Source organism: Macrotis lagotis, chromosome 2 (genome assembly GCF_037893015.1).
Source record: "Macrotis lagotis isolate mMagLag1 chromosome 2, bilby.v1.9.chrom.fasta, whole genome shotgun sequence".
Classification (NCBI taxonomy): Eukaryota; Metazoa; Chordata; class Mammalia; order Peramelemorphia; family Peramelidae; genus Macrotis; species Macrotis lagotis.
The window spans coordinates 305508566-305529554 of NC_133659.1; the positions used below are offsets into that span (position 1 = coordinate 305508566).

The 20989-nt window shown below is 36.4% G+C and overlaps 1 protein-coding gene across 2 annotated transcripts in view; it reads left to right on the forward strand.

The window, feature by feature from the left end:
• TMTC3 (transmembrane O-mannosyltransferase targeting cadherins 3) overlaps window positions 1-12941 on the forward strand; it is a 60802-nt gene extending 47861 nt beyond the window's left edge. For both annotated transcript variants that reach the window (XM_074226553.1, XM_074226554.1), the window contains 3 exons: window positions 1943-2112; window positions 3146-3372; window positions 8814-12941. In XM_074226553.1, the coding sequence (XP_074082654.1) occupies window positions 1943-2112; window positions 3146-3372; window positions 8814-9625 (1209 nt within the window). In that variant the 3' untranslated portion in view covers window positions 9626-12941. The remainder of the gene's footprint in view (window positions 1-1942; window positions 2113-3145; window positions 3373-8813) is intronic.
• Window positions 12942-20989: the final 8048 nt, after the last annotated feature.

Sequence of the window (20989 nt, forward strand, 5' to 3'; positions counted from 1 at the left end):
AAGAACCACCGTGCTAGAACTCTCAGACTCCTAGATGTACTCATTGAAATCATGATAAAAACTGATGAGAAAAGCAGCAGGATTGGAGTGTACATAGAATAGATGTGTGCTGAAAATAACAAAATTATGAAGGCTTTGAGGAATCAATTCACAGGTTGTTTGAACGAGACAGAGGGAACCGTGACTTGCTCACCATTTCTTCCCTTCAAGTTTCTATTCCCCTTCATCTATAATACTGTTGCCAAAGATTTTACTTAAATGCAAATTGGATCATGTCCTACTCATTCATAAAAACTTCACAGGCTCCCTGTTGTCTCTAGAGCAACAAATGACAACCACATAAAACTCTCCCTTGCTTTTAAAGCCTATCACAACCTGACAAGCCTCTCTTTCCAGCTTCATTATAGATTGTGTTTTATCCCCATCCTCTGTCGGTCAGAGAGCCAGACTGCTTTGTGTTCTTTTCATCATACCTGATATCGCTGTTCTTTGTTATAAAGAATGACTCCCTCTGAGGAAGTAGGTAGAGGGATATTTGAGGAGCTGAAGTAACGTTAAAGATAAAAGATAACAAGATTTTATTTAAAATAAAAGGTAGATAAAGAGCCCTCTCAGTGACCCTCCAATTGTGAGGCTAAAGCAGAGAGACACATGCCAGCCAGAGGGATTTGTCAACATCAAGATGATTTTGTGCAGAACCCAAGGTGGTGAAGGATTCTTCATAATTGTTGAGACTCTTAAGATATTTATTCCTGATATTTTACATCTTGCATAAACTCACAGAACAGTGACCCATAACCATCTGAAAGAATTTGCCCCAACCATCCACCCAGGGAACATACAGATGATGACCACAGTTAGCTAGAGAACCTGTAGAATTGATCCATAAGTTACAAATGGACACGTCTGAGCCCATGATTCAGCAGGAGAATGGGTTGGATTGCCTTTGGAACATTTCAGAACATCTTTACTAATCCCAACCATCTTCAAACAATTCCTATCTTTTATTTCAGTATTCCTCTGTATGGCTTTGAGCCATAGAATACTGTAGTCTCTAATAGATTAAAATTGAACCAAGCCTTCTATCTCTTCGATTTTTGTTATATAGGTTTCAGTCCCTCAGAGGGTATTAAAATGAATGAATATGTTAATGAATAAAAGGAAAAGAAATTAATTGAGACTACTCACTTTGTACCAAGTCCTGAGGATCCAAATTGAAAAGCTAAACCTTACTTTCAAGGAATTTAAGAGGCCACACATATAGGAAAGTTTCCACCTTAGAATGAGTAGAAAGGCACATTGTTCCACAGTATTTATGGCTGAGAAAATGACCCATCTAAGGAATCTGGGGGTCATAGCAGCAGGGACAATGGTAAGATCTAATGAACAGCCTTGAAAAATGCTATTGTTTGTAACTCCCTGATAATTGAAGCAGCTTCTCTGACCACATCCATGACTAAAGAGCCCCAAGTGGTGGGGCCATTGTCTGAGAAGGAAGGGAGGTTACAGGCTCCTTGGACCCTCTTCTGCTTCACCTTCTGGGGCCCAGAAATAAGACAGTTTTAATGGACTGGTCATGTGAGGAGAAGTAGAGATGCTCTGTTGATAGCTTCAAAGGAGCGGAGGAGGAGGGAGGACAAGGTAAGGAAGACAAATCATTTCTCTGATGAAGACATGGACTAGAGTCCCAAGGGATCACCAGGCATAGATGTATCAAAATAAGCATTTGTTGGAGGGCAAGTCCATATCAAGATCATAGATAAATTTAAATATTGTTTTTATTCTTTTTTAAATTGATTTTTAAATTGATTTTGTATGTTGTATTAATGCCATTCTTATCAAAATTATCTTTAATTTAGTTCCCTGATGTGAATGCCTTTTTTCTGACTTAGTTTCTTTTGCCATACTTGGATGAATTTTAAAAACATCTTTTTTTAACCAGATCATTCCAGGTAAAAAATATGCTGCACGAATTGCTCCCAACCATCTAAATGTTTATATCAATCTTGCTAACTTAATTCGCGCAAATGAGTCTCGACTTGAAGAAGCAGATCAGTTGTATCGACAAGCTATTAGCATGCGACCAGATTTCAAACAGGCCTATATTAGCAGGTATTGCTTTTAATTTCACACTATTCTCATATAAGATTGTCTATTGTATTTTTGAATATAATTTTGATTGAATTAGAAGGGTTTTTTTTTCAGTAATCTACAAGTTCAGGAAAAAAAGAAAAACCTGTTAAGATTCATTTCATAGGTGGTAGGTCCTTAATTATGAACGAGCTGTGTGCCTCCTAATTCTCTGTTTGTCACCTCCCCCCAGTTTTTCAAAATTCTTGGAAATAATTTGACTTATAGAAGTTTATTTTTTCATGCAATTTTAAGACATAACTAGTCAGAACTTTTAGAGCCTACCCTTATGTTCATCAAATCCTGTTAAGAATTCCTGTACCACCAAAGTTTGAAAGAATTGTGTTTCTGACAATCCCAAGTTGAAATTTCCCTTTCACTTTGTACTTCTACCTTTACTATTCTTTCTTCCCATCTGAACCTATAAACTCTCAACCCACGCTATCTCAATACTGAATCTGAATCATGGTCTTCTGTCCTGCCATACCCATTTTGGATTCAAATCTTTGCCTTCAAAAACTTCATACTCATAAATCTACCTCCATAGTATTCTTGGGGGTCTGTTTATGGCATCTTCATCAATGTGGTTTTTTTCCCCTTATGATAAAACCTTGGCATATATAGTTCAAGAATCATTGCTATGTTTAATTATATTTATTTTGACTTATTGGTTAAACCCTCCCTTAAAATATCAGAGCAAATCCTTTCTCCCTCTTACTAGCTTCCTTTCCTCCTTCCTTTTCTTTTTTTCTCTATTCAACTAACATCTTAAAGAAGCCAAGATGCATTTTTTCTGTTTTTATTTTATGCCTTATCTAACAAAGTAAGATGCATGTTAAATATAGAAATACAGACCCTGCCATAATCTCCAACTGAGATTTAAGTTATTTTTGAGAAAAAAAATTGAAAGGAGGTAGAGTGCCTAGTAAAAATTAACTTGTTAAACCTTTTTATTTTAAATTGCAAGGATAAATGTGGTACTATAAACTGAAGATTTGATTTGCTTCTTCCACAGAGGAGAATTACTTTTAAAAATGAACAAACCACTGAAAGCAAAGGAATCCTATCTCAGGGCTTTGGACCTTGACAGAAGCAATGCAGACCTTTGGTACAACCTGGCAATTGTTAATATTGAACTTAAAGAATCAACTGAAGCCCTTCGAAACTTTGAGCGGGCTTTGAAGATGAATCCTAATCATAAACTAGCGCTGTTCAACTCTGCCCTGCTTATGCAAGAGTCAGGTATGGTGGCTTATCTAAAGGGTATTTCTAGTTAAACCAGGCATTCCCTCCCACCAAAGGCTTATTAATAATGATGTTTGGAATTTGTCATAATTCAAAAATCTGACTAGTATTTACCCTTTTAACTAACTTCACATCTACTTCAAATCAGAGATTTAAATGGAATTATAAGAATAGAGTGAATAACTTAACCCCATTTGCCTAGCCAAAATCTAAAAAAAAAAGTGAATGAATTTTTTAAAAACTTGACACTTCTAGTATCATCAAAATTTAAATGCAGTATTATATTAAATATAAATCATTTATGTATGTTAGAATAGGGTTAGATTTTCTAGTCCTTCATAATTTTTTTCATTTAATGTTTATTCTAGTTACTTGTGTCCTTTCCCAGTTCTCAGCCTCACCCTTCCATCACCTGCCTATAAACATGAGAGAGAATTACTTTTATCTTAGGAATAATACCCACCCTCAAGACCTGTCTCAGTAGGTGCCTACTACAGGATTGTTTAAATCCATGATTATTTTGAAAGGGAAATTCCATTCAAAATAACTGCAAAATTCATTAGGAATCAGTCTACTAAGAGACTTTTAATTGGGGGGGCGGGGACTAGAATCTCATGAGAAATAATGAGGGGAAAATAGGAATATAGGAGAGTAGCACCTCCAGACTTTAAATTATATTATAAAACTGTAATTATCAAAACTAATTGGTATTGTTTAAAAATAGAAAAGTAGATAATTAGATGAGTCTAGGAAGAATCAAGTATTAAGTTTTTCAGTGCTTGATGAAGTTGAGAACTCTAAATTTCTTATTTGAAGAGAATTACTAGGAAAATCAGAAAGCAGTCTGAAAAATGAGATGATTTTTTTTTTTAGGTCTTCTGTCATGTAACATAAAAAACTCAAAAAAAATGACCTGAAGATTCAAAGTCATGGCATAAAAAAATTGAGAGCAATATTAAATAAAAGCCTTTCACACATAATGTTGTGGAGGACAGTTCTAAACCAAAGAATAGAAGTAATTGTAAGATTTTTTTTTAAAAAAACACACTTTTGATTGCATGAAATTATAAAATTTTTATATGAGCTGAACAGTTAGCTAGAATAAGAAGAGTTACCGTTTGTAAACAATTTCTTCTCAAGTATCTTAGATAATTGCTATCCAAAGTGGAACATAAGATCATTTGTGAAAATAATTTATTATGAGCCAAACACTGCTAAATGCAGCAGAAACAATAGAAAAACAAGATTCCCTCTCTCAAAGAATTCCATCTCTCAAAGAGCTCCTGTCCTAACTATGGAAGCCACCACATAAAGAAGTCAGTGAACAGTCAGACGGCAAAGCCTGGTGGCTAAACCAACAGGGAAGATGGCTGCAGCAGGACCGTGGACGGACAGAATGTGCCCGTCACTTGGTGGGGCGGGAAGGGCTCCGGGCATAGGAGAGCCTGCCTGCTGTGCTGGGGGACAGCGCATCAGTCTGCTCCTGGAATACACCAGGAACTAACAGATACATTACACCCAGTGGTCAGAGGTTATGTTTTCTAAATTTTAATGGCAAACTATTAACAACCGTATAAACAATTGCTTCAAAATGCCAATAAGGGAAATGCAGTGAAAACAACTGCAGTTTCACCCCTTCCCAAACAATTACAAAGTTGACAGAAATAGAACTACTGGAGGCTGAAGAGGCCTCCTTAAGATGCATACATTAGTACGCTATTGGAGCAGCTTGAATTGATATACTTATTTTGGAAAATAATTTGAAATTATGCTAAGAAAATACAAAAAAAGCATCCATATCCTTTGACCCAGACAATTCCCAAGAAGCATAAAAGTTTTGTGTGAACTGATATACTCTGAAATAACCAGAGCCAAGAAGACTGCACAGAAGTACTCCAGCATGGGGGGCGGGGGGGCCCTCACCCATGTAGAATTATGTGACCAAGTTTGACCCTGGAAAAGAGCTGAGAAAGTACACCTCCCTTCTTTGGAAGTGGGGAGGGCTTTGAAGAGTATTGTCTGTGCTGTCAGGCTGTTTTTTCTGTTGGTTTGGATTTCCTTTTTTTTCTTTTTTGTTCTTTATTAAAAGCTCTTTGAGGAGGAGAGAGGGATATATTTGGAAATAAAGGTAGCAATGTAAAATTTTTTTAAATTGAATTTTAATTTAAAAGTTGAATCAATACCAAGGAACAGTCTGTTAATCTCTTTTTTATTCCCAAATATAATGATAGTTTTTATTTTACATGTTTTTAATGCAGTCTGCACAGTCTAACTATAAGTGACTTGGGATAAAATGTTGGACTTGGAGTCAAGAAGACCCAAGTTCAAATTCTACTTCAGATACTTATGACTGTGTGACCCAAGGCAAGTCTGGAGAAGGAAAAAACTAAACAACAGTCAAATTTTACCATGTAATAAAGGAGGTTTGCACTCTCTTGGACATTTTTTCTTTCCAATTAAAAAAAAAATCTTCCTATCTCTTCCAATCTGGAAATGCAGTGACCAATCAGGGGCCCCTTGTGCTCTAGTATGGGTCAGAACTCCCCAGTTCTGCCAGCCTCACGCTCCCCAGGATCTGAACTACAGGCACATGCCAATATACCTGGCATCATTTCCAAAAATACTCCTCCCACCCTAGACAGTAAGCTGTCCTTTAAAGTGTAAAACAAAAAGGAAAAGGGAAATTGAGCCAACCAACCAATATATTAGAAAAATCTGGCAATCTGAGCTACATATTTTAGATCTGTACACCCCCACCTTTTCAAAGAGATTTGCATTTTTTCCAGCTCTTCCTGAGGTCAAACTTCTTGTTTAACATAATTATACAATGCTTCATTTCATTTTTTTATTCTTTCTATTTCTAATGCTAGGATCAGTGTTAGTTTTAGTTTTACATATTTTGTGTTTCCATTACATTTATCCATCTTAATTGTAAGTTCCTTAAAGATCTTGTAATTGTATCTTGAATTCCTTCAGCATATAACACAGAACTCTAAGCATAATAGACTTTTGTTGACTAAATGTTTTGTCCAGGAAAATCACATATTCTTGATATCTTTATTTCCATTCTTTGTTATATTTTTAAAGGGGTGGTGATTGGGAAGGGAACAGTAATTTTCCATTGTAGCTAACATACTATTTATCCAAGATAAGGCTTTTGATTTTGGTTTTGGGTTTTTGGGGGGTATTTTTTATTACTATATCACTGACTCTTAGACTGAATTGAAAAAAAACTTTTGAGATTATTTAATTCAACTTCATAAGACCATTAAATGTTCATTTTAGTTTCTGTGGTATAGTTAGTTCTAATTTAATTTTAATTATATATATTCTTATGTTAGAGAATATTTTCCTCGGTTTTTTTAATTATTGTTTTTCATCAAAATCTACTAAATTCTTTTAAACTGATGGATGGCTAATTTTCTCCCTCATTATGAAGCTTAAAGTAGATTTGGTCAGTTATTTTGAAGAGATTTATTTTAATTTTTAAAAATTATATGTTAATGAAAAGAGAATGTGTACCTAGACTTTTTGAAGCCATAATTGAAATTAATATAGTAAAGGAAGTGCTTAATAACACTATATATTATGTTTCAACAATTTGAAAGATACTTATATAGCTTTAAGATACTTAAAATTCATACACCAATATAAGGTATTATGGTTTGATATCCTATTCCTCCCTCCTCCATTCCCTTTTCCACTCCCCCACCAAATGTCCTATCTAATCTATAATGAACCTGAATCCCATTCTGAATAGTTACCTGAAAGCTAACTATTCTATCTACAAAACCCAGAGAGAGAGAGAGATGGGATTAGAAGCTGTAGTAGCAGGTGCATTCTTTGGATTGTCTTTATGATTTATAAATAAGATTAATTCCTCAGCCCTCTCTTAGTAGATGATTTTCAAAAAATTATTACTGTTCCTGTCCCAATCACCACCCCCTTTATAAATATAACAAAGAATGGAAATAAAGATATCAAAAATGTCATCATTTAGCACCTATCCTCCTTGTGATGAGCATCTCCAAATTTGATGAAAAGTTTGTACTTCTTTGATTCACACATACACCTAGATCTCACTAAGCACCATTATTAAAACTTTTCCAGTTATAACCTGCAAGAAGTCCACATCATTGATGAGCTATCAGGTTAATTAATACTTTGTAAAAGGAATGATCATTTCTGGTAACATCCATTTTGCTAGTTTAGAACATTACTTAGTAATTTGTCATTTTTCCTTTTGTACATTTATTGAAATACTCGTTGGGTAAAAAGATAGTTAACCTCTATGGGAGTATAAGTTATTTCAGTGTGGTGCCTAATTTTGATTTCATTTTCCATGAATGTAAATATTTTCATTTATAAATTGTAAACAATATTTTTTGATAACAGCAAAATATTTAATTTTGTTCAAAATTTTATTCATAGCTTTTTAAGTTTTATTAGCCCCTTGGAGATAAAAAATAATCGTAGATATCATCTAGCCCAGCCCACTGATTTTTCAGCTGAGGAAACTTCAGCTGAGAGAGGATTAATGACTTGTCAAAAACTTACAACCAGAGTTTGCTGACAGACAGTCCAAATGTTCTTCATATTATAGCATGCTACTTAATAACCGATTAGGATTGCCCCCCTCATGTGGGATATTCTTTACTTTGGGTAATTCTTTTCAAACCATATTAGGCATGTGATGAAATATTTACCTCCATAGAAAAAGCAATGACTTCAGCAGATTTAAAAAATTTTATCCTTTTATCCAGAAAATCTATTTCTAGGCTATTTGTGTGTGGTTTCTTTCTAAAGTCGGTTAGAGGGAGCTCAGGTGTCAGCCTCCTCCTTCTCAGAGGAACCCTCAAGTGGACCAGAAATTGGTGCCACAAGCAAGATTTGAACTCAGCTCCTCTGACTCCAGATTAAGCCCATTCCACTTCACCACCTGCCCCATCCTTTCACCACACAGCTACAGTCCCAATTGATTTTCTTAAATATATTAGAGTATTTTGTGTCATTACCTTACTTTCTTATGGAAAAAGTGAAATGTCCCTCTATCTCCCCAACTAGAGATCTTCAGGATGCAGTTACTCAAAGTTTTGTTTTAGCTTTTTGTTGGGTCCACTTACCTGGCTGCTAACACTAAAAGTTGTGTCTGAGCAAATAACTCTTTTAACAGTGCAGTGGCCCTTTTCATGCCATTGTTGAGGCAAAATTATAATGAAGTTTATATTTTCCTTTACATTTAAAGGATTCACTCTGGACCCCAGCCCCTCTCTCAGACCCTGCTGGTGGACCCATTTGGGCCCCAAGCACCCATGGGGCGGGGGGGAGATTACTGCCTTCCTAGGTTCTTAAAATCTAAGAGTCCCAAACAAAAAGTAGGCTTATGAATTATCTCATTGGTGAATATGGATTCAAGATTTTGCTCTTGTAATCCTTAGGTGAAGCCAAAGTTAGACCCGAAGCCAAGAAGCGGCTACTTAACTATGTGAGCCAAGAACCCCATGATGCAAACGGCTACTTCAACTTGGGGATGCTGGCCATGGACGACAAGAAGGGCAGCGAAGCAGAGATGTGGATGAAGAAGGCCATCAAGCTGCAGGCAGACTTCCGAAGCGCCTTGTTCAACTTGGCTCTCCTATATTCCCAGTCCTCAAAGGAGCTCCTGGCTCTGCCCGTCCTGGAAGAGCTGCTTCGCTACTACCCTGACCACATCAAGGGGCTCATCCTCAAGGGAGACATTCTGATGAATCAGAAAAGAGACATTTCAGGAGCCAAGGAATGTTTTGAGAGGATTGTAGAAATGGATCCAAACAATGTCCAAGGAAAACACAATCTGTGTGTGGTTTATTTTGAGGAGGGGGACTTAATCAAAGCAGAAAAATGCCTGCTTGAGACCCTCGATCTTGCACCACATGAAGAATACATCCATCGTCATTTGAACATAGTGAGAGTTAAAATCTCCTCTTCTGGTGGCGGGGAACGCTTATATCTTCCACCAGCAGGGACCACACGTAGTGAAGGGAGCAAAAAACCTTCATTTGAAAACTTGGAAGAAACAAAAAGTGAACAAACATCTACCCAGACAGTGAAAAATGATAATGAAAGTCAATCTAAATCAGACCCACAATTAGAAGAAAATATAGACAAAGAAAACAAAAAAACGACAAAAGAAATCAGTGACATTGAAAAGAAAAGAGTTGCTGCTTTAAAAAGACTAGAGGAGATTGAACGTATTTTAAATGGTGAATAGCCTTATTCTTTATCATGATAACAATGGCATGGGGAAATATTTGAATTTGTGGCATTTAAGTTAAAATTTGCTCAAAGTGGATGTTTTGAAAAAGTGGAAAGAATACATGACAACCTATATAATAAGTTGTTCTCGATCTATGGAGAATAATATTTCAACTAAATTGTTTGTATTGGGTTGAAAGTAGGAGTGTTTTGAATATGAGAAAAATTTAAGTCAAAAGTGGCGAAGTCACTGTTGTTAAAGCCTAGAGGAAAAGTCTGATGGCAATTGGAAAATATTTCAAGAACTAGATGGGGATCCCACAGAACAATTCCAATATGTGCCACCTTATTCCATGCAACCCTTTTTTATTTTCCTATTTTTTTTATGGATTTTGGTCTGTTTTCACCCTGGAATCTGACAATAGATTAAAAATACTACTTTTTCTTTGTACCACTTAATCCTCACTAGTGTTTAATCAAAAACTTTCCTCAGTGAAAAAACACTGGCTTAGTTTGTATGTGGGTTGGATTTTTTTTGGCTTTTTTTTTTTTGAGTGTGTTTTCAAAAAAATTTTTTTAATCAACTTATGTGTGGGATGTAAATACATTATTTCAGTATCTCTTATCACAATTGTACAATTATCCGTTAGCGCTGTACAAAACGAATGTTTTTAAACCCTCTGTAACTGACATGTAGCTTTCCAGTAGTATTCTTAGAATTTTGATGCATTTTCTTTTGAGAGAGCATATACTACAGCTGGTAACCCATACAGTTGTTCTAACTCTACAATATCCTTTGTCTTTCACTCCCTAAAAATCCTTAAATTTTAATACATGTCATTTCACAAGGCCCGAGGGTCCTAAGTCTGAGCTAGAAGGGACTTCCTTTTCATCCGGGAGTCTGAGGATGTAGATGTTCTGGATGTTGGAGGGGTAGAGAGGTGGGTGGCATGGTCCTCGGCCTCGTACTCTAAAGCTGGTGCTTCTTCCATTGGGTCAAGCTCCCTCGCATCATTTTAGACCATAATAGCTTTAGTTTTATTTAAAAACTTGTAACTGTTCTGTGGGCAGCTAGGTGATGTCATAGAGACCCAGTGCTTAAATAAGGAAGACACATCTTCCCGAGTTAAAAATCTGATCTCACTGGCTGTGTGATTTCACCCTGTGTGCCTTAGTTTCCTCATCTGTAAAATGAGCTGGAGAAGGAAAAGGCAAACCACTCCAGTATCTTTGCCAAGAAAACCCCAAATGGGCTCACAGTCAGACACAACTGAAAATAACTGGACAAAAAAAAAAACTGAACCTATTAGTCATTGGTCTTGTTATTTGAAGTAATGAGGTTTTTGGTTTTAAAAGTATATGCTCATTGAACAGATATTTATTAAGTTAATACTTGTGAGCAGTTCAACATTAAGCCACTAAAGCCAGTGTTCTTTGTGAGGAAAAGAAAATGACTTCTGGTTTCTTTTGAAGCACTACAATTCTATTTACCATTTTTGTTCATTTTAATTAAATATTTATTTTGACTACTGATTCATTAAAATGTTTCCATTGTTTATAAATACATCTGTTTCATTCCTTCTATGTGAAGCTTTTCTCAGACAATCAAACTACTCCTTCAGTGAGTTAATTTTTCATATATATTTTGCTGGATTAACTAAAAATGCTTCTTTATCCATCTGTTATCATCTGTTTTCAAAAGTATTGTGAGTATCATAAAAATCAATGTGGTGATCATTTTTAACTTTAACTTTAACTTTTTGGAATTTTAAATCCAGGAAAAAATAATGAGTATTTCAGAATAAATAAAAATAAATATTTTTTCTTTTTAAATTTAATTTTTTTGTTAAGGTTTCTGTAAAGAATTTTTTTAAATCTGTGTAAAGGTAGTTTTCATTTAGAATAGGCTAAAGTTCCAATATGTTATTGAATAGGGCTTATAATTTGTAATCAAATGTTTCAGAAAATAATTCATGGTTCTTTTCAGGACAGTTTTATAAACTGTTTTATAGCATGGATTGTACTAGTGACCCAATTTTATTGGGTACATAGAGGATTTACTGCAAATCATTTTAGAGACACTGAAGGAAACCCCCTTTACTCACCACTTAAAGCCTTTCAGACAGCGATGTTTAGTCTCTAAGCTCACCTTCTGTGCTAATATCTAGGGAGATTTGAAGTCTATTGGTAATCATAGGTGAAAATGAGTCATAAAAGACTTCACAAAAATTTCTAAGTGGAGATTCCAATGAAATCCCATGAGAAAAAGTGAAGCTAAAAGAAAAAAACAATGCTTATAAAGTGGGAAATGCCTTCAAAGAGCATTTATGACTATTTTTGAGTTATGAAAAGTATATATTAAAGTCAACCAAATAATAAGAATTTTTAATGGAAAAGAAAAAATAAAATTAAGACATAATAATTCTTGATTTAAATTATTTTAAAATATCTGGTATTTAATCCAGTCTAGTAAATTATATCCTCTCTCTCTAAATGAAAGGTTTATAAAACACAACATTTTTAAAAATATCAGAACCTTGATATTCATTTAATAAACTTTGGTTAATCTCAGACTATATAATGCAGTGTTTCCACAATAACTCATTGTGTTGCACTTCAGTAAAGATTTCAGTAAAATTTTGATTACAAAAAAGAGGTATGTCACATTTTTTTTTAATTTTTAAATTTGATGGTTATTAGTATTTGGGAGCTGTGAATATAAAATTATTTCCTTTTTTACACCTTGTTTGGAAAATTATAGTAAATTTTAAGGTTTTTCAAATGAAAGATTATTTTAAGATTTGTTGTTGCAATTTTGGTTGTTTTTTTTTGTTTGTTTGTTTGTTTGTTTGTGATCTTAAAGCCATTTCTCCAAGAATTCAAAGAAGAGGGCTTGTGTAAAGCCAGAAGAGAAAGTTTTTCACAGGTTTGTGGAAAGGTGAGAGTGATATAAAACTATTCTCATTACCACCTTCCTTTCACCCCAAGAAGTAAAAAGAGTCTGAGTATTCCCATAAGTAGTAAACTAATACTTAAAAGACCAAGTACATTGCCTGGGTATTATCCAGGGACAGCAGTGATAGTCCCTATGTGACTTTGATGTCACCTTCTTTTTCTGCTTTTTAAAAGAAGATTTGAAGTTATTGCTCTTAAATAGCTTTTCTTCATAGGTTGCATAATTGGGAGCTTTGTCCTATAATTCTTTCACTTAAATCTTTTTGGAAGCTAGTGGATGAGGATAAATTCCTAAATATTTAATTCCATTCTTTTTTGTATCTAGCTTTTTAAAATTGGAAAAATAAGTTTAAAAGTGTTAAACATAATTTAATACAGTTAAGCAACACTAAAAAATAGATTGACTTATTTAGGGTTATGTTTAGATAACAGATTGTTTCTAAATTTAAACTTCATTTTTAAACATTTAAAGAATTCGTATATTTGTCATATTTATTTTTTAATATTTTTTAACTTCTAACAAACTTCTATATAAAATATACCATCACTGGTATTTGAATCCAACAATGTTTATTTGAATTAGATGTGGAAATTGTTAGCCATCAATACCTGGAATCCCCTAGAAAAGAAGTCATTTTTTTACACTGTATACTTTTTTAAAATATAATACTACAGAGTGTTTACATATTCTCTCTATTATTAAATTAATTGTTTAACAATCTTTGTCTCTGTGCTTTTAAGGAAAAACAGTGATGTAGTATTTGAAGAGTATCTTAAAATTCTCATCTCTAGCCCCACCACATCCCCCCACCTTCCAAAAAAATCTTAGCAGTTATTTTGTTTACAGTGACCATGTGAGAAGTGTTCCATGGAATTATCAGAAACTATCATCCCAGGATCAGTTTAAGAACCAGACTAAGAAAGTAAGACTAATTCAGGTCAAAATTGTTTAAAAGTATTGCAGAAAGTAAGAATGTTCTGGAGGCTGCATTAAGGTCATCTTAACCTGCAAAGTTCTTAGATTTTAAATATGATGGGTTTAATGACAAATATACAATTAAGAATCTAACATTAATTTTCATTCCTCAGTCTTTGTTTAAACCAGACATATAAGTCTAAAGACCTAAAAGCAATTAAAATCAAACTGGGCAGATTTATTTTAATGTGCCCCATTGCAATTGGTTGTTCTTTATGGATATTGTTTTCTAATACTACTTTCACCTGTGATCATTTTAACGTCATGATACCCCTGATTCTCACTAAGCTGATCACATACCACTTAAAGACTTTCCCATATTTGGTGCTAGCTTCTCTGCTCATCAACAGATGTCTGTCCCTGTCACCGGTGTAAAGAAGCTCTCAAGGAAAAACCTCTCCCAATTTAGATCCAGCACCTTTGCTACCTGCCTGGGTCACCAATAGACAAGCTCACGGTTACAGCCACTATGTGTCAGAAACTGGACTTTAGCCCAGAGCTTCCTGGCCCTGAAGCTAGCACTGTTAGCCCACTCCATCTTCTTGTTTCTCACATGTTGATTGAATTAATTTGTGGCTGAGTTGCTCCCCATGTCTCATTGCCACACCTGGAAGAGACTTACCTATTGATGACATTCCAAGCTCTATAAGGAGTCAACAGCTGCTCTACATAGCAGGTCCTGTCTGGAGATTAAGGCCAGATCCCTTTGGTCTGATATTTCATTGAGCAGGGCATGGCCAACATGGGACCATATTTTGAGGTGAGTTATCTTTGGTGCCCTGCTGCTTCCCTTTCAGTCCCTCAAATATCTCCCCATCTACCCAATCAAGAGGAAGAGGAAGAAAAGGAAGCAATGCTGTACCAAGCACTATACAATTATCTTATTTGATCATCACAACAACCCTGGAAAGTGACTGCTATTGTCCCCATTTTATGAAGGGGTAACCACGACAAATAGGATAAGTGACTTGCCTGGAGTTACACAGCAAGAACACGTCCAGGCCAAATGATGTAGTTTCACATTGTGATTTATCAAATCTACCTTCCACCTGAAATGTAGGCAAACCTGTAAAATTGCAAATTTAGGCAACGTTCAGGTGGCCAGCTTCCAATAGCTAATAAGTACCACAATCCCCAAGAACTGTGAGTCAGGACAAGGGCAAGGGCTTTGTGCCTGACAGCTCAACTTGAATTAAGAACTAGGTCAAATGCCGGATCCCAGGATCCCAGGGTCTCTTGTTCCTGGGAGAAGGATTATGGAAGTGAGAGACAATCCCTAGGGCTTCTCTTTTTTTAGAAGTAATGTGGCTGAGAATCCCAAGTTCATCTTTCCCTACCCAAACACATGCCAGCTTTCCCATAGTGGACTTGGCACAATTTAAGGGATGATTCCTTCTGACCCCCGTATTTCCACATGCCTTCTGGGAGGGTTAAAGTCCATATGCGTAAATATTTCATTCATCTCAGCTAACCGCACAGTTTATCCAGTAACATGCAGAAGCGATAGCGCTCCATCTTCTCTACATCACGTTGCTGCCTCTACACTCTAGCCACCCTGCTTATTCCATCCCTTCCAATCTCTCCCTTTTCACCTCACCCTCTTAGAACCTCTAGTCCCTTCCAAGGTTCAAGTGACTTTCCTGACTCAATGGTTAAACCTCAACTACCAACCTTATATGATTTATACCACCTGCAATTATGTACCTCTGTTAGTATTGTTGAAGAGTGGTGTAGTGGCTATTGAACTGGACTCAATGTCAGGGAAGCCAGGGTTTGAATTTTATTAGTCTTTTATCAGCTTTTATTTTTGGCTTTTATTAGACGTATGACCCTGGACAATCACTTAACCTCCCTGGGACTCAATTTCCACCTCTAGGAAATGAGACTACTAGCTTCAAATTTATAATTTCCATTGTATCCCCCAGAATGTAAACTTTTTGAGGACAGCGGTTATTTCAACTATATTTATATTTATGTTCCCTAGTCTTTGGCAGGTAGTTAAGTCAACATTTATTAAGTCCCTGCACTCAGTCCATTTTAGAAGATAACATCCAAATATCTATGTATAAGCAAAATAGAGACATGATAAATGACTGGGAATCTTAGAAAGTAACATTAAAAGTGATCAGGAAAGGCTTTTTTGCCCAAAGTTAGATTTGACCTGAGACCTGAGAAGTATCAGGGAAGTGGGGAGGTGGAGATGAAGACGGAAAGAATTGTAGGCAAAGATGACAGCTGATAAAAAGACAGGGAGTGAAAAGGTGGGTGTCCTATGTGAGGCCAGTGTCACTAGGTGGTGGGGATCAATGAGGGGAATAAGAGAAGACTGGAAAGGTAGGAAGGAGCCAAGTCATGGAAGTCTTCAAAAAGTCTAAACAGGATTTTGCCATTGACCCCAGATGTAATAGGGAGCCTTTGGAATTTACTGAATGGCATGACAGCAAAATAAAGGATGAGCTATAATAGATAAACTTGCCTTGAAGCAGAGAAACAAACAGAGGCAATACCAAAAGTCCAGGTAAGAGGCTACATAGAGGTCCCTCACTAGGATGGTGACAGGGTCAGAGAAGAGAATAGGAGAGAGATCAAGGCGTAACTACCAAGACTTGTCAATTGATTGAAAATGGGGATGAGAGGGAGGAACCAACATAGGTTGAGATCATGGATGATTAAGAAAATGGTCATGTCCTTAACAGAAATAGAGAAATTAGAAAAGGGGCTGGGGGTGAGATAATGAGTTTAGTTTAATGGTTGTGTCTTTGACTTACAGAAATTAGTTCAGTTTTGGACATGTTGGGTTTAAGATGTCTATAGATCTTAGAATCTTCTGCATAGAAATAAATGAAACCACAGGTGTAGATGACATTACTGAATGAAATAGTCTAGAGAGAATAGGACCCAGGTAGAGCTCCTGATTGATTGGCAAGAGAAACCACAAAGGAAATGGAGAAGAAAATGGCAGGAAAGAGAAATAGGAGAAAGGGAATGCCATGAAAACCTAGCTAAAGAGAGAATAGCAAGAGAGACAATCAAAGGCTTCAGAGAAGTTATTAGATTTGGACATGAAGACATCATTACTATCTTTGGAGAAAGAAGTTTCACTGGAATGATACAGTTTGGGAGCCAAACTGTAGAAAGTTAAGAAGAAAATGAGAGGAAAAGAAATAGAGGCATGAGGTGGTCCTCTCAGAGTTTATCCACAAAAGGATGAGAGCTGGCGGTGACAGATCTGCAAGTTTATAGACAACGGAGAAGCATACATAAGCCATGTATACAATACATAGTCTAGGAAGGCTGAGGCAGTAACCATTAAGAAAATCACTGGATAGCTATGCCTATTAGCCATCGGGACCTGGCTGCCTGAATATGCCAAGTCTCAAAGGGAGTAAGGGCGAGGGCATTTCAGGCACAGGTGTCAGTCTATGAAAAGACACAAAGGTGGGAGAAGGGATGGAAGGCAGAATATGACTAGACCTTATACTGTTATAAGGGGGTAATATATATATATATGTATATATTTATATATAAATATATACATATATATGTGTATGATCAATCTAGATGAAATGGTCAGTTAGAGCCAGGTTATAAAAGGCTTTAAAGTCAAGAGAGATTGTCTTCAATCTTAGAGATGTTGAGAGTTTATTGGAGGGGAGTGACATGGTCAGCCCTGTGCTTTAGGAATATTACATTACAGCTGTATAGTGGATGCATCAAATGGGGAGAGATCTGAGGAAGATTAACTTAAGAGGCTTAAGGCAATAATCCAAACTGAAGGGGATAACTAAGCATGGTGGTAGAGCAACTAGAGAGAAGGGGAAAGATGCCAGAGATAGCGTTAAGAAATTGAGAAATCTGGGGCGGCTAGGTGGCACATTGGTTAGAGCACCGGCCCTGGAGTCAGGAGTACCTGAGTTCAAATCTGACCTCAGATACTTAATAATTACCTAGATGAGTGGCCTTGGGCAAGCCACTTAATCCCATTTGCCTTGCAAAAACCTAAAAAAAAAAAATTAAGAAATCATTGAGACTTAACAACTGATTAGACTTGAATAGTGAAGAACAGCAGAATGACAATATCTCCCACAGAAATAAGAGATGCAGATTAAGGTGGAAAGGGAATGAATTCTGTTTGGGCTCTGTTAAATGTGGGGTCCAAGACATCCAAATGGAGATGTCAAGGAGGCAGGTGGAGATATAAAGCAAGAGTTATGGAAAGGGATGAGGGCTTGCCATGCATATTTGTGAGACATCTGCATCATTACCATGAAAAGGATCATTGACTCTAAAAGCTAATGAGATCACCAAGAGGTATAAAGGGAAAAGAAGAGAAGAAAAAAAAGCAAAGTTGTACCTTTAGGCTGGGCACAAAGGAAGTCTGAGAAGTAGGAAGGGACACATAAGAGAGCAGCACCCCAACCACACACACACACACACACACACACACACACACACACACACACCCCAGGGAGTAGAGAATATCTGGAAAGAAGTCAAGTGAGAAATTGTACAAAGAGGTAAGCAAAAGTCAAGGGATATAGCAAAATAAAAAACAAACAAAAATAGATCATTGGTGACCTTGTAGAAAGCAGGTCCCTGAGAGGTTGTGACAGATAAAAGTTACTATATCTGAAGTTGGTTCTCAGGTAAAGTCCAATTCTGAGAAAAAAAAATTGATTAGAACCCAGAGAAATCACTCCAGCACTGACTATACCAGTGCAGTAAATTATCCATGCCATGGGTATACTTCAGTGCTCTCTCCTCCTTTCCTCTACACTCTTGGTGATCTCATCAGTTCTGAAGAATGCAACTGTTATCTCTAAACAGGTGATTCTCAAAGTCTCATATCTTATATTTATCCATATATGTATAACAATGCATCCTTGACATAGTAAAGTTTTTTCCTTCCATTAAAGAATTTTTATGGTTTTTCTTAGCTATAATCCTCTGCTGGCTCTAAGGATTGGTACTTTTTTCTAGTCATTAGAGTAGATGAGGGGTCAAAATTTCTAAAGCCATGAATAGTCCCCAAACATGCCTGTCTTCTTCCATCAAACTGAGACCTGGTAAAGTAACTTAAAAAAGGTCAAGATCTTCCATTGCCAGAACCATCCCTGGTCATTCTGATCCATATCTGGCCAATGGAGCTAGATGACTTTGGTGGAGAAAGTGAAGCTGGTGACTTTTCATAGTCCATACCCCCCCCCCCACTTAAATCCAATTCACTTGCATGTTATGGCATTATCCACCTGATGTCATGGTCCTTTTCTAGAATGAAGAACAAACAACAATCTGTCTGAAGGCTTTCCTCTGTCACTGGTCACTATAGTTCAAGCAACCACTAGTACCAATTCCAGGGGACTCTGCTACCAACTCAGTAAGACCTAATCAACTAAGCCATCTGGGGGCTCCTTTCAAAATAATCATTCAATTGGGATAAGCACAAAAATAAACAGACATACTATGGACTTCCTTGTTAACACTTCATGGACACATAATGGCAGTGCAATCGATAGAACAGCTATTCTTTCACTCTTATAGAAAGCGAAATATGAGAAATTGGGACCATCATCCCTTTTAATAATCAACTCAGTTCCAGTTGGACATCTCATGAGACAATAGGTGTCTTTCTGGCTTATCAGTTAATTAAAAGCATGCTTTTTGTTTTGCTTTGTTTTGGTTTTCTTGTCATTACACAATACTAAGTCCTGAATCACACATGACTAGAAAAAAGGATCATCCAACCATTCTCATGTTCTGGAACTTTTCAAGTAGGAAAAATTATCAATGTCTGCCCTCTGCAACCCATCAGAAAGGGCAGATCTAAGCCTATTTTAAGCACTGGACCCTCAATGGCAAATCCACCTCATTAAACTTTCATTCACTACACTTCACCTTTGGAACAAAATTTAATATACAGCTCTTCTAGTTCAAAATCCCATGGTCTGCTCAGCTGGTAAATAATGAATTCCAGTTCAAAATCTAGTACCTATGTCCTTCTTACTTTTAAGGAGAATGGCTAGAGTACACATGGAGACTGGAAAATTGCAAATTATTGTTTTAAATTCACCTTATATGGTAGGAGACAGCATGATCTGGGCATGAATATATCGCAGCAAAGTATGATCCATTTATCACTATTTTTATTTCCAACCAGCTGCCATTTTCCTCTGAAAGCAATGGGTGGCCAAGAAGGGTGAAAGTCTCGTAGGACATTGCATTTCAAAGTAAACCAAATGACAAACTTTCCTCTCATTATTCTTTGCTGATCTAAGTGCTTTCAAATGGAAAGGAAAATAATTCAGATTGCTGCTGTTATATAAGACTTGATCCAAGGAATATAAAATCTTATCTTTTGAGTCTTAACAGATGAAGTTATTAAGGGCGTGTGACAACTTTGTGCATTTGCCATTCATATAGAGTTAGTATCACTTTAAAGTACCTTTTTCTTTTATTTTCTCATTTTATTCTCATGCAAGGTTTTATTATCTAAAGCTACTTATCTGTTGGGAGGGGGTAGCTAGGTGGCACAGTAGATAGAGTGCCAGCCTTGGAATCGGGAGGACCTGAGTTCAAATCTAGTCCTGATACTAGTTGTGTGACCCTAGGCACAGTTTGCCTCAGTTTACTGAAAAATGAGTTGGGAGAAGAAAATGGCAATCCACCCCTGTCTCTTTGTCAAGAAAATCCCGAATAGGATTATGAAGAGTTGTACCAGACGAATCAACTAAACAACTCTACTAGAGGCATCTATCTAGGTGGCATAGTGGAGAGAATTCTGGAGTCAGATATCTCCCTGAGTTCAAATCTGGTCTCAGACACTTATTTTCTATGTAACCTTAACCCTTAGTTTCCTCATCTGTAAAATGAACCAGAGGAGGAAATGGCAAACTTCCCTAGTATCTTTGCCAAGAAAATCCCAAATGAGGTCATAGTTAGACACAATTGAATAGCAATTTACCTATTTTACAATTCTTTTTTTTTCTGTCCTGATCTGGGATCTCATTGGAGGTTGGGGGAGATGGTTCATTTCAGTTTAGAATATGATCTTACATTGTTGATATCGGAACCTCCAGTGCAGATTTTCCCTACCAAGAAGATCTGCTATTGTTCTGTAACTTATAGTCTAACTCTGGGGCATGGAGATCTGTATAGTCATATGTGATGTATATGTCAGAAAAAAAAGGAGTTGAACCCGTGTCTTCCTGAAGCCAACTCTAAACATTCTGCCTTAGAGAAATGACAAAGAATTTGGGGACCAACTAGTCCTATCTCCTCATTTAATACTTGAAGAAATGAGTGTAAAGTGAGATTTGCCTCTAACCCTCTGAATCCAGAGGACATATCAATTCCATTCTGTTACTTACCCCCATGTAGTCTCTTTTCTTAGTGGAAGAAAAAAAATCCACAAAGATTGAATTTTAATTACTTAAATTAAAAAAGTCATTG